Here is a 14,405-nt window from a genome sequence, read left to right as displayed (position 1 = left end):
CTCTATGGATTTCAAATATTTTGCATCACCTCTTTATTAAAATGTAAATAAATCTATGGAAATGTCCAATAATGTGACAAACAGTTGTATCTTTAAAACAATTAAGTAATTTTAAATTGATGCTTATTTAAGAATTTTGCCTCCAAAACCTTCTTGTATCCAATGAAATGTTATGCCAAGAATCTCTTTTTAGACTGCCCCTGATAAATTCTGGAAGGTAAATCAGCCAGAGGAAACAGGATTTTATCTTAAAGCACTTCCAAAACCCCTTAAAGTCATCAGAAGCAGGACTCTGCCTTCCCCAGTGAAAAAGTTCTGACAAATATAAACAGATCTTTAAAATGCAATGTGTACAACTAAGGAGAGCACCAACATCAATTTTCACACTGGACCAAAATAGGATTCAAACTTATCCCTGCCTAGATCAATGCACAAGGCCACTGTAAACAGTGTAGGGGGATGTTTAACTATAAACAGAAAACCACAATAATTGCCATTATACATATCTATATATTTCTTTTGATATTTGGTTTTACAAAACCTATAGTTTACAAAAACTTAAGTTTGGGGGTCCTAACAGAATCCCACCCACTACAAGCTAACACAATTAAAAGTTTTCAATAAATTAATAAAATATTAAGTGAACCAAACTCTTCTATTGCAATTTACTAATTCACACATTGCATTCTATATTGCAAACCTGACACTATTAAACTTTAGACCATGCTTGCACAAAATATTTTACTCCATTATATAATATCATGCATAATGTACAAGTTGTGACAATGCTGGGAATTTAATAGGTATCAAACTTCCACTAAAAAAATCCTACTCGGAGTCACTGTGGTTGCAGATAGCATTAATCACTCCCACATGGAAATTTGATGCAAGGGAATTCTAAATGTAGCTGTGTCAGAGCCTGTGATACATTCATCTAGCACAATTGTCTTTGTGAATTGGTCAATTTGCGTGTGGGTGAGGTAATGTATTATCTATCAATTGCCCTTTTTCACCACAGTATCGTTTCCATCTCTTAGTATTGCATGTTATGTGCTTTCACCTAATTGGTCAGTGAGGAACCATAAGCCAATCCATACAGGCTGATCTCATGAGGCAAACCTCTTTCCTTGTGTATTTTATTTTCCTTGGGTCCCGCCGTCCCTTTAACCTCCTCCCTCGTGTTTATTTGAGAGGATTGATTAATACATTTAAAAACTACCTCCTTTGTAATCACCGTCCCTATGTATCACTAGGAAAAGCTCCTGGTGGCCTGATCCTTGCTCGGTTTGCGCCTGCGACAGACCCCGGCACAGGACGGGGAGTGCGTGTGGGGGGGGGGGGGGGGGATGTTAAAAGCAGCAGCGGTTAGCTAGAGCCATTGCTGTGCACTGCAAAGCGCGTCGGGGCTGCAGCCAGGCGCATGAATGGGATGGGGCGAGCCACAGCAAGGCGCTGCTGCCCCCTTTCCTTGGGAGGAGCGTCAAACAGCGGGCGTGGAGAGCGCCGAAGGGGGGAGGGCAGGATTTGAACGAAGGGCGGTGACACCGCACAAAAGATTTCTATAGGCTTAAGTGAGGTTACAGCAAAGGCAACGGGGAGGGAGGGGGAGGAGTGGGCGAAGCCAGCAGCCTCCCTAAGAGCCATGCAGCGTCTGGCTGGCAGATCCGCAGCAGCCGCCTCTTCCCAGTAGTTTGTTTTAGGGCCCGGGCAGAGGAACTGGAGGTAAGAAGGCGGCCGAAGGTTGGTTCCCCCTCCCTGGAAGTTGGTGATTCAGCCAGAAAAATGGCAGAAGACCGAGGCCGAGCGGGTCGCAGCATCTGCCGCAGCTGCAGCCCGGAGCCACCACCCTTGTTTGCGGGGAGAGTCTAAGTTCGTGCAGCGGCCGGCGGCAAGAGGCCCCCGAGGAGCCGGGCGAAGTCGGATCGGATGCGCCCACGTCCGAAGGGCCGGCGGAGAGCAGGGGATGGAGCCAGGCGGCCGGGGGCGAGCTCAGGGCGGCTGGACGCATGATCAAGGAAGGAAGGCGTGAGGCAGCCGCCGAGGGGAAGGGAAGAGGATCCCTCCCTCCTCGCCAGCAAGCCGGATCCGGTAGCTCTTCTGCCCTCCCCCCGTGGCACCGCGCTGGGGTGTGTGCAAACAGTTCAAGAGCCCGGCCGCGCCAGCACCAAGTCGGTGCCCAGCTCCTCCAGGGCTCTCGCCGAGCGACCGGGGCCACACCCTCTGCTGCGCTTCCTGATAGCAGGAGATGCGGGGCTGCTGCCGCCTGCGCCTGACTTCTCGGGCGCCTGGAGAGGCGGAGCACATGGTTCGCAGCCGCCTCCTTTCGGGCCAGCGGGATTTGCTCCCCCGAAGGAGTTAAACGGTAACAAGTTCGGATGTTTCTTTGCTAATGAATGTCCCCCGGCTCGCGGCAGCCAGTGAGTCCCCGTGAGGAGGGAACTTTGCAAACGCCAGCTGCGGGGAAGCCCACCCACCACCGCCGCACCACTCGGGGTGCCCAACACATAAATACCCAGACATCATGCGGGGAGAGGACCCGGGGGCTTCCCCAGAGCCGCAGCAGCCCGCCGCTGGCCCGGAGGTCTAGCCAGTGCTCTGCAGAGGGGAGAGGCCGGGGCTCGATCCAGGGCGGCGGGTTTTGCTTTCCACCCACCCACTCCCAGCAGCAGCCCCGGCGTGCAGAGGGTTTTTTTTTACTCGCGGAGATTAATGGTATGATGGTGCGGAAAAGGCAGAGAGATCCTGCCGGGCTCTGTCGGGACTGCTCGGGCGGCGGGAGAGGCGGTGGCAGTGGGGTCGCAAGAGGCATGCGAGTGCCCCCCCGGCGCGATGGCTAGCGGTGGCTCTGGCAAGTCCACTAGTGAGGTGTCCAGCAGCGCCGTCCCCAGCAGCAGCTCGCTGCAGAGGAAGAAACTCGTCTCCATCTGCGACCACTGCAAGATCAAGATGCAACTGGTGGCGGATCTGCTCCTGCTGTCCAGCGAGACCAGGCCGGTGAACACCGAGAGCCTCTCTGTCTTCGGGGAGTCCTTCGAGAAGTGCAGGGACACAATCATTGCCAGGACCAAGGGGCTCTCCATCCTGACCCACGATGTGCAAAGCCAGCTCAACATGGGGCGCTTTGGCGAAGTGGGGGACAGCCTGGTGGAGATGGGGGACCTGGTGGTCTCCCTCACGGAGTGCTCTGCCCATGCTGCCTACCTGGCCGCCGTGGAGACCCCAGGGTCTCAGCCTGCCCTGCCCGGCTTGGTGGATCGCTACAAGGTGACCAGGTGCAGGCACGAGGTGGAGCATGGCTGTGGGATCTTAAAGAACACTCCTCTGGCAGACATGAGCCCTCAGCTCCTGCTGGAGGTTTCCCAGAACATGTCCAAGAACTTGAAATTCCTGACAGATGCCTGTGTCCTGGCCAGCGAGAAATCCAAGGATAGGTTTGCCAGGGAGCAGTTCAAACTCAGCGTCAAGTGCATGAGCACCAGCGCCTCTGCCCTGCTGGCATGTGTCAAGGAGGTCAAGACTTCACCCAGTGAGCTGACCAGGAACCGGTGCGTCTTGTTCAGCGGACCCTTGGTGCAATCTGTCTATGCTCTGGTGGGCTTTGCCACTGAGCCCCAGTTTTTGGGTAAAGCTGCCACCATTAATCCAGAGGGCAAAGCTGTGCAAACTGCTATTCTAGGAGGGGCCATGAGTGTGGTATCCGCTTGTGTGCTCCTAACTCAATGCCTCAGGGATATAGCCCAACACCCAGAAAGTAGCACCAAAATGACAGATTACAGGGAAAGGTTGAGGAACTCGGCTTGCGCCGTCTCAGAGGGTTGCAACCTCTTATCTCAGGCACTAAGAGAAAGATCTTCACCCAGGACTTTACCGCCAGTGAACTCCAATTCTGTGAATTAACCCCCATCCCCATTTAGATCTCAGTCATTGCTAAAGGAAAATAATATCCCACCTCCCCAACCCCTGGTTATTTGTATACCAAAGAATTTGCTTAGATGAGCCCAATCCTTTGATTTTATGTGGCAAGGAACCACAGCAACATACGTAAAACTATATATACTCAAGAAGAAGTGGTCAAAATAATTAGTGGCCAGTTTTGGCATTTTTGTAATGGAGTAATTATTCACAAATATATTTTCCATCAATCAATAAGGTCTATCTATATACAAACAGATGGTAATAAAAAAAAAAAAGTTTTATACCTGAGGAGGTGGGGGGAATCAAAAAAGCTTTAATCGCGCTGGGTGCGGTTTTTAAAGTTTTGTCTTGTCTTCCAAAATTTCCCTTCTAAATTCTACTGTTCAGTTGTGCAGGAAAAAGAAGTTACCTCAGTTTTCACGCATTTTAAAAAAAAATCAACACCGTCTAGAAGGATGTAGCTACTTTTGGGGGAGGGACAGGGGGAACTGACTTCTTTTGAATCAAGTGTTAGGTTAGAGAAGTGCATTTGGTGTGCAGGAGTGGAGGTTGTGATTGTTTTCCATGTGTTGATTTTCAAACTGGGGGAAAAGCTACTGTGAGTGTTTAAAACAAAAATTACACTATAACGAAAATGATTTTTAATTTTTTCCAATGTCAGTTTTTATCTTGCATGTACTGGAGTATTTATTTCATCTATTAAAATGTTATGTTTCTCAGATGTCTTTATGTGATTCTCTTAATCTGAATAATTAAACAGCTAGGCTTATTTGCATTGGATGTCACTTTCCCCAGAGAATGGATGATATAAATGCAACTGTAATTTAGAGTAGCATGCAGACTTGAATTTAATTATTTTATTCTGACATGCTTTTCTGCCATTTTCCCCATTCATGTTCCTCCCACCAAGATAATTAATTGAATTAGTCTATTTTTAAAAAACTGGACTGTTCTTCCCTGCACCACCCAGGACCAATAACCACTGCTATTTAAAAGTATGGGTAGTTTTACTGTGTATTTTAGCTTTCGTTGGTATTATGGGCTCTAATATGGTAAGCCTGTGAGTTCTGGTAGGAAGACCTATTCCTGTGAACTTTTACCTACACATGAAATCTCACTGATTTCATTAGGCCCGCTTTTGTGCATAAAAGTTTGCAGGATTAGGCACTATGGTCCCACAAAGACTTGCATTTGCATTCTTCAACAGAGATCAAGTATGACAAGTTGGATACTTCAGGTACAATTAAAGGTTTGCTGACTCCGAGTCGTACCCTAGTCAGGTCAGGTTCCTATTGACTTAGACTTAGCCTATGATTGGTACTATAGCATTTTACAGTCATTGTCTAAAACTGTACCTTAAAATATTTCTAGTGTGTTTCTAGTGGGCAACTGCTGCAGAGTACCATATCTATTTAATAAGAAGTAAAACTGATGTCTGCATTGGACTATAAATGGTCCTAGACTAGTAAAGCGTGTTCCTATTTCGGCGCTGTTTAAAGTAAAAGTTGGTGGCAGATATTGTGCTTTTATCTTCCAAGCTTCAGACATGAGAAAAAGGTCACTCGGTTCAATAGGCCCTAATAGTTCAAACTTCTTTTTTAGATGAGATTATATGTATCTATTTGTACAGCATTTCATTGTGTTTGGAAGAATGTTTGCTTTAGATTTTTTTCCATACTGAAATCCAGTGGATCCTGAAATTAGAGTTTTTTCCTCATTGAGTTCAGGAAACTCTGTGGCTAAGATTTTTATTTTTGAAGGAGCAGCCCATAAGTTACTACCTATGTACTTTACTAAGTTACTGCTTTATTCTGTCTCATTTGTGCAACACAGGTGACTGCATCTGTATAACTCTAGTATAAGCCTCTTAATGTAATCTGACCCAGTTTCTTTAGGCGTAACTTGTAACTTTGGTATAGATAATCTTTTCCCTCAGGAGGAAACTTTGTTGGAGGAAATCTCCATGAGAATCCCCTTAAGACTCTCCACATGGACATTCCCTTCAGGATATCAGGGTTTGCCTTCCTCAGGAATGGTTTTGGTTGGAGGCCCTGGGGATCTCACAGCAAGCCAGGGGCACCAGTATGGAGTTGCTGTGCTGCTGCATTATTAGTGAGTCTTGTGGCCCCTGCTTCTTTGGCTTCCTAATTGCCTGTCTCCATGAAAGCCAAGTTGCTATAGGGCCTCTCCCTGATTACAGCTGCCTGTACACCCCTTGGGGAGGAAAGAGAGATGGTACAGTGGAAGATAAGTCTCAAAAGGTTTTTTACTAACTTCCGTGGGGGGAGAGAGTGCAGACCTTGACCAAGTCCCAGTGAGAGGCATAGTAAGATCAGTGGGAATGGTGCTGTGAAGGCAGCTACTGCCTTCACCTGCTTCTCCCTCCCCTCAGACATCTTTCAGGAGATGCCTTTTGTGCTTGTATATAAGTGGTATCATCTAGCTCGGATTTATTTTAATTTGCTATGGCCTAAATTTTCCCAGGCCTGCTTCCAGATATAAAAACATAGGATTCTGAAAGGCAATTCTGTAGTATAACTGACAGAAAAGTAACATCCTATTGCGTCTTTTGATGTATGAACTTAATTATTGGCATTGTTGAATAATGACTCATTTTTATGCATTTATGTGTTGTTAGTGAGGTAATGTGAAACAGCAAAACTTTAGTATCTCTGAATATAAAAGGCAGTATTTATTAATCACCATACTATCAGTTTTGTTATAAGATTTTTTTTTTTTAAGCGGGTTAGTGTATTTTGGTTTTAACAATAATGTCATCGATTTCCCCCCCGCTCCTCCCCGTGATGTACGTATGTAACTTTCTTCAGAATTCCATTTTTCTAGACCCATTGAAGTAAAATGAGCTGCTCTGGATTGCTTTTCCCTTATGAAGCATGAATTATGTTCCACCATTAAATGAAAGCTGGGATAAAATCTGAGATCTACAATTGTCAGGGTCATGCTTTTAATAAGTGGAGATTTTTAAAAAAATGTAATAAGTAACTTGGCAAAAGTAATACACTATAAATTTAGAAACTAATTATTTAAACACCTCTAATGTAGGCCATGTACTGATTTCATTCCATAGCAGAACTTTTGTTGATGACAAAGGGAACTGCATGCCTACAGATTGAGTTCAGTGCATATCCTTGAATATGTATTCACACATGTGGAATGAAAAGAAAAAATAAATTGGAGGAAGACTGTTGATCTGAATTAATACAAATATTTTTGTGCATTGTGCAAATGGCAACTTTTCAGCTAGAAAAAGCATGGTTTAATTGCAAAGCATATTAAATACTAAGAATCTCATTTATAAAAAGTGATAATTAAATGAAATAATAAAGTCTGATATAGGAGAAAGTATTCCAGCAATATATTTATGTTGTTGATACATTTTAGATTTTCCAAGTCAGAGAAAATGAGTCCTAGAAGGAAGTATTTCCTTAGGGGGGGGAGGTGTCTGTATGGTGAGGGTTTTTTTTCCTTCCACTCTTGTAGGTAGAGAGCCTTTATAGAGAGGGGTCTTTGATTACCACCTGATTTTGTATTTCATACTTCAGGCCCCAGTTGTCCAGATGCTTACTTTTGTGCTTAACTCTGTGCAGGCAAGTAGTGTGTTGATTTCAGTGTCAAGTCAGGTGTGTGTTTGCTGGATCAGGGCCTTAATATTATTTGACAGCAGCAAAGTTTAATGTTTTTTGGCAGCTTATTTCCCATTTGTAGCCAATCTATTTTCTAGTCCAGCGGTTCCCAACCACCAGTTCATGGACTGGTGCTGGTCCACAAACCGCTAGCTGGAGCTCAAGCTGGCTGTTCACGGCGGCTCAGCTCGCGGACAGTGGCAGGAGGAGGCAGAGCAGGAGGCACCTCCTTCCTTCTCCCCCCTGCTCCGCACTTGAGAGACACGTTTGGGGAGGGAGAGGGCGCGAAGGAGGAGGGCTGCTCCCCCTGCCCACATGGCAGTAACAGCCACGCTCCCTAAAGGGGGCAGTCTTGCTCTTAGGAGTGTGAGGGTGGGGGCAAAGAGCAAAAGGGATTTGGGTGAGGGTGTGGTGGGGTCACGGGGCAAGAGGGGTGGGGGTCAAAGGGTGTTAGGCACTGGGGAGCAAGGGACTGGGTTAGGTGTAGATGGACAATATGCAAACAAAATGTTACTAGCCTGCCACAAGTTTGTGAATGGGTTTGCAGGTCTGCGGCATAAAAAAGGTTGGGAACCACTGTACTAGTCCATTGAGTAAAAGGGTTAATCCATTTTTAAAGCACATTGTCAACCAAAAATAACATCACCACCAATGAGATTAAACTTATTTTTTTAAAAATAGGGGTTTTTTTAACCAGAGGAAAAAAGCTCTTTCATATTGCCTCCAGGTTGATGGTTACCTTGTTTGTTTCTCCATTATCAAGCAGTTTGACTAAATAAGGCACTGAAAGGATTTAAAAGTTAAGATCAATTTGCTTGTTTCCAAAAAAAAAAAAAAAAAAAAAAAAGTAAAAACTGCAGGAGAACCTGTAAGCTAGCCTCAAAAGTGTAACTGAAAAGTAAGTAATGTTGACTATTTAGGCTATCCTTGCCATTTTTAAAAATGGGGAGTTGAGGTGGAGAATGGGTCATACCATCCCCTTCACTTTTTGCTGCAAGAAATGATCAAAGTGGCAGAAAACTTGCTCTTAGCCAAATTTCAAAGAGAGAAGGGGTTGAGCTTTCAGGGTGTTTGCAGCTCTGTAGTGTTAATGGGTGTGCCTGATCAGAGAGGTGGTGGAGCCAAGAAAGGAAATGCTCCTCAGAGGTAATACCTCTTGTAAACCCCCAGAAATTTCCCTATGCTAGATAATGCTGGGACTGATCCTGTGAGTGATACAAATTCCCTTTCCAAGCTGTCAGATGCTCTCTTGAGTGGAAGGATTGGATTAGGTACATCATGGCTGCTGTTGGAAGCTGTCATAGGGAAGAAGGGGCCTGTAGAGTAGATGTGTGGCATTTGTGGAATTGGCCTGTGTATCTCAGGATAGCCACAGTTTTGGAGGGCCACACCACTGTGTGTGTGTGGGAGGATAGGGCAGGGAACTGTTAACCTGACAGGACGATTTGTTAGAAATTAGAAGTATCTGCTAGCCTACCTTTGGCTCTCAGGACTTTAGAAGTGGAAGGTATGAGAAGAGCCTGTCTTAGATTTCTTTAAAATATTATGATATGTTGGTACCTGTGAAAAATGCAGATTAACTGCTAGGAAGACAAAAGTCACTCTTCCCATAGAACAATGACACCAGACCATGGAGCTCCTAGATTAGTCTTCAGGTCCATTCAGTTAAATCCTTTGGCTCACTGCTAAAAAGACATCAAGGACTCAGTGGTAACATGGACATTTGTCTGTCAGCGACTGGCCATCATACATTTATATTTTTGTGGTCAGTCCCATTATGGGCCAAAGATCAAACTGGCCAACTATTAAGTGAATGGCTTTCCCCCCCCCCCTTCCATTATAGATCCAGTAAGACATCAGATTTCCCCCAAGAAACTTCTTTGATTTATTTGCAGAAGCTGTTGATTCTGAATACATTGCATAAAGAGTTATTCTATACAACCTTTTTGGATTTATATAAACTGCCATCATTATAATCCCTTTGGAAAGGCTTTCTATGGGCATTAAAGGCCTGGTCGGTAGCCCAATGAAGTCAACGTCCGTTGATATTTTTAGTAAAATGATGTTTTTATAAACTGTGTTAAAATAATATCAAGAATCTGACTTCTATTGCCCAGCTAGGAAATGTTAACGTGAGTCTGAATCTGTGTCCATATAACATGCTGTGGGCTATCACATGATTCTATGAGCAGTAAATGATTTTTGCCATACAATACATTAAATGCTACTATATTAGGCAGTCAGGAATAAGTGTCAGCATTATTTCCGAATGTCCTGGCTTTATGGTGGTTTGCCAGGCCCTCAATACCGTTCTAATTTAATTTCTTTTTTATGTTAAAGATTTTTCATGGCTGTAAAAGTTGTGATTGTCATATTGTATCGACAGCCTTGCTTTTATGTAAATACCATTTAATGTATTTTGAATTCCTGCTGGTTGCCAGATGCAGCTCTCTTGCTTTATGTGCTAAACACTCTTGAAAGCTAAACATTTTGAAGGGCTTTTTCCCCTATCAAAAGTGGTTATTAATTTGCTAACAACTTGCTTAGTTTTATTTTAAAATTGAACTAGTTTGAGGTGAAATGATGGAAGTCAAGGATCGCTTAAATTTGTTGTTTTTTCCTGGGTTTTTGTTTATACACAACTATTTGGTAGTTGTTTTTTGTTTTGTTTTTTTTAGGAGGCAGGTAAACTACTTCCTAACACTGGTGTAGCCAATAAATATACAGAATCCTAAAAAGCACAGATCAGGGACAATCCTGCAACAAGAGCCACATGACTGGACCCCTGTGCCCATACAGAGTTCTGGTGAAGTCAGTGGGACTCTGCAGTAGGGACGTTAACATGTGCTTATTTTGGTAAACGTGTAATGGCTGAAATTTTCAGTGGTTACACTTTCACATGCAGGGGTAGGGAGGTTGCGTGTAACCATGTACATTAACAGATGAACCCAGGCTCATCAGTTAATTGTTTACACATGGATGCTCTCACATCCCTACTCTGCACAGGTGCAGAGATTCCCCTAGGCAGATTCTGTTGCAGGATCAGTGCTTAAAATGGAAATTGTAACAAAATCTGTACTCTCCTGGCTGCTGTTATTGCTCAAAATAGTTCATAGTTGCCTGCTACATTGGTATGCTAGACTGCTTGTGGCACTCTGGTATCACATAACAGTCCTGAATTCTCTTAATTAGCCATTGGATAATTTAGAGCCTCCATGACAGCTCCTATATCTCCCACCCTCCTGGTTGAAAGTTTTGGGTATGGCCAGGATGAAGGAGGCATAGCCAGGGCACCCCCATTCCCTAAGAACACAGGTGCCAGAATCACCCCTTGAGGCCACACTGGAGAACAGTCCAGTGCCTGGACAGCCCATAAATCTAGGGAACCGAAACCACCTTTACCTCCTGCTAGGGATGTTAGAATATAACCGATTAACCGATGCTTATCAATGAATGGTATCGGTTACACTCAGCAGGCTCTTCGCTGGCAGGGGTTGGCGGCTCTGCTCCCAGGGAGGCTGCTAAGGGCTCTGCAGTGTAAAACTAAACACTCTGCAGCATAAAGCTTAGTTTAGCTTAGCTTTATATGCAGAGCCCACAGCAGGTGTAACTGCTAAGATTTTTTTTAAGCGGTTACATGGTTAGCATATGACATGATTTTTAACCTCCCTAGTTCCTACCTTTCAAATTCTTATTTCTTGGCATGATCACTCATTCAGGAGCACAGGGGCACTAGTGCAGTGGATCAGCAGCAGTAACCTATGTTTAGCTTTTGGTGGATGTTACCTTCTTCATATAGGTATTGTTAGCTTGATTTTTTTTTTTTTAATTTGGTCAGAATTAATTCATTGGTGAAAGGACTGTGGATTGTTCCTAAAGGAGCAGGATCCGAGTTGTTCTGTTCAGTTGAGTTAAGTTAAACATCCTGGAGTGGATGTACTGTGGGACTCTGCTTCATACACAGTGGAACTAGGCTCTCCACATAAAAACACAGGAGTAGAAACTGGTTATTTTAATAACAGTGGAACCTTTACAATTCTTAGCAGTTACAGTGTTACTCAGTACCCCCGGGGGGCAGGATCGGCAGCCAGTGTGCTCCTGGCCCCACTCCCGGGGAGCCTCCTGACACTCCACGCTACTGCCTCTCTATCAGAGGCAGAAGCGCAAGGTGGCCGAGGGGAGCCAGTTTAAAATCTGGCACCCTGCACAGACCTGCTCCCTCCTGATGCCCCGAGCTGCTGCTTCTGTATCAGAGGCAGCAGCGTGGCGTGACAGGCAGCACCCTTGCATGCTCTTCATTTAAAACTCAGATCGGCGGGTCAATCCATTGGCCATGAATCATTTCATAGGTGTTCCAATAGGCACGTGGGAGCCTGGAAAATCTTTTGTAGGGTGGCTGCAGATGTGTCAAACATCTGCCATTTCTTATGACTTTTCTCTGTATGCTAGGTTTTTAATTTCTCCATATTACACGTGGGCTCTCTTGAATTAGAGGCCAGTGTAACCTTAATGTGTCTGGGCCTCATTTTTTTTGCTCTGCACATGCAACACCTGACTACCTTTTAGGAGCGATGCACAGAGTGAGATGTGCAGGGTGGCAAGTTAAGATTACTGTGGGAAGCTTAACTTTCGTTGCATGCTTGCATCTGTAACCTTGATGTTAAAATTGGTTTGATCTCATTAAAACATTTCCCACAGAATAATTTTGACTTTACAATATGGCTATGTCTACACTATGGGCTTCATGTGCAAGAAGCCTTTTGTGCAAGAGTTTTTGTGGAAAAATTTGTGCAAGAGCATGTCCACACCTCAAAGCACATGGCAAAAGCGACATGCTTTTGTGCAAGAGAGTATCCATACTGCTGGATGCTCTTGTGCAAGAAAGTTCTGATGGCCATTCATAGAATGGCCATCAGAGCAACTGTGCTTTTTTTCCAAAGGGGTTTCTAGTGCAAGAAACCCTTCTGGAGTGTCCATACTTGCCTTCTTGCACAATAGCTGTAGCGCTAAAAGCAGTTATGCCTCAAAAGTAGGTTTACCTAAGGCAGAAAAAGCCCTCTGTTCTGCCATTTATTTGCCCATTTAATTGCGCAAGAGCTCATTTGAGGTGTTTTTTGTGCAAAAACCTTGTAGTGTAGACCTAGTCTATTAGAGTCACAATAACAACTCCATGATAAAGAGTGAAAGTTTTAATAGTAGGCCATATTTTGACCCTTTTTGCTGTCTTCTGACACCTATGAGACAAACTTCTCTTGATATACGGCTGTGCACAGACTCAAGCCCTGGTAACAGGAGTCTGTGTAGCCAGGTTGGGAGGGTCACTCAGCTGCAGTGTAGACCTACCCAGAGAGGCAGGAAGAGTGGCACAAACTCCAAAGAATTGGCCACTGGAGTTTTATGAAATCATAAGAATCACATTTGAAATAACACCAGTGTAAGTTCTCCTGGATAATCATTGGAGTCTAGGACATTTGTTACCTTTAGTAATGAAAGAGAAAGTCTGAAAAAAATCTTAATAAGCATGATTAAGATTAAGTTGTGTGAGCTTGGTGGGCATGGGAATGTGATGTATCTATTAAGGAAGAAAAAATTATGAATTCTGTGAAAGTTTGACAGTATATCATAAGGATGTTAGCGTATAGCCGTCCAAACGATTAACTAATAAGCCTATCCTTATTGGTTAATCCAAACAACTACATCCCCTCTTGCTGCCTCTGTATCAGAGGCAGCGGCAGCACAGTGGTGGGGGACAGGTGGGATTGTAGAACAGCCTTTGTCCGCAGGTAACTTGGGCTCCCTGGGAATGGGGCCAGGAGCCAGGAACACTGGTTGCCGGTCTTGCACCTGGGGAGTATTTTAATAACCAAGTAACTGCTAAAAATGGTTGCATCTACACAGTTACTAAAATACATGATATCTAACATCACTAGAATACAGTGTCTTTAAAAAAAAAAAAGTTAATAGAATGTAGTGGTAAAAACATAACACTAGAATTATGAAATAATTGTAGTTAAGGTTCCATTGTAGAACTATCCTGTATTCCTGCCCATTATTGTGGCTTTCCCCACAGGTGCTCGGTCTCGAGCTGACTTCTCCATCCCACTTGCTTCTTATGGCTCACATGCCAGCACCTTACATATTACATTCATTTATTAGCCAAAGGCTTCACTTCCTCCACCTTCCAGGCCCACTATACCACCCTGATGTGGAAAACAGACTCCAATGTATTTCATGCACTCTCCCTAGAGAGACTGTATGCTCCAGGTTACTTTGTTTCCCCTGCAGATTGCAGTCAGAGACTATACCATCCAGATCAGGTTGGAAGTATAGCTCTGCTCCATATGTACTGGTTCCAGATCCTACCTTGTGCATCCCTTCAAAATGCAAAACAGAAAATTCTCCTGTAATCAATATACTCTAGACCAGTGGTCCCCAATGTGGTGCCCGCGGGCGCCATGGCGCCCGCTGGGGCATTTGTGTGCGCCTGCAGACAACCTGGGCCGGCCCCGCCCCCGGCGCGCGGTGCACTGGAGGCACCGGCCCCAGGCGCGCAACACGCACCCGCGCCTGGTGCGCAACGCTCGGGCGGCCCCAGCCCCAGGGCACATGCGGCGCTGGTGCTGGCCCCAGGCGCGTGGCTCGGGACCCGGGCCCACGACACAAGGCGCTCGGGCGGTCCCAGCCCCGGGGCACATGCCGGCACCGGGTGCAAGGGCATCCCCGCCCCTGCCATGCCCCAGGACGCGCGGCCACACACCCCGGGCGCCCAGCGTGTGAGTGACCCCGCCCCCGGGCGCCCGGCGCGTGAGTGGCCCCCCCCCCCGGGCGCCCGGGAGTCTCTAAAGG

The 14,405-nt window shown here is 45.3% G+C and overlaps 1 protein-coding gene across 1 annotated transcript; it reads left to right on the top strand.

The window, feature by feature from the left end:
• Positions 1-1,525: 1,525 nt before the first annotated feature.
• Positions 1,526-4,636, top strand: TLNRD1 (talin rod domain containing 1). Its single transcript, XM_006139267.4, has one exon. It carries the CDS (start codon positions 2,830-2,832, stop codon positions 3,895-3,897), a length of 1,068 nt encoding a protein of 355 aa, XP_006139329.1. The 5' UTR covers positions 1,526-2,829; the 3' UTR covers positions 3,898-4,636.
• The last annotated feature ends 9,769 nt before the right edge of the window (positions 4,637-14,405 follow it).

This window comes from Pelodiscus sinensis, chromosome 14, assembly GCF_052426305.1.
Source record: "Pelodiscus sinensis isolate ZL-2025 chromosome 14, ASM5242630v1, whole genome shotgun sequence".
NCBI lineage: Eukaryota > Metazoa > Chordata > Testudines > Trionychidae > Pelodiscus > Pelodiscus sinensis.
This window is presented reverse-complemented; position numbering and strand designations above follow the sequence as displayed.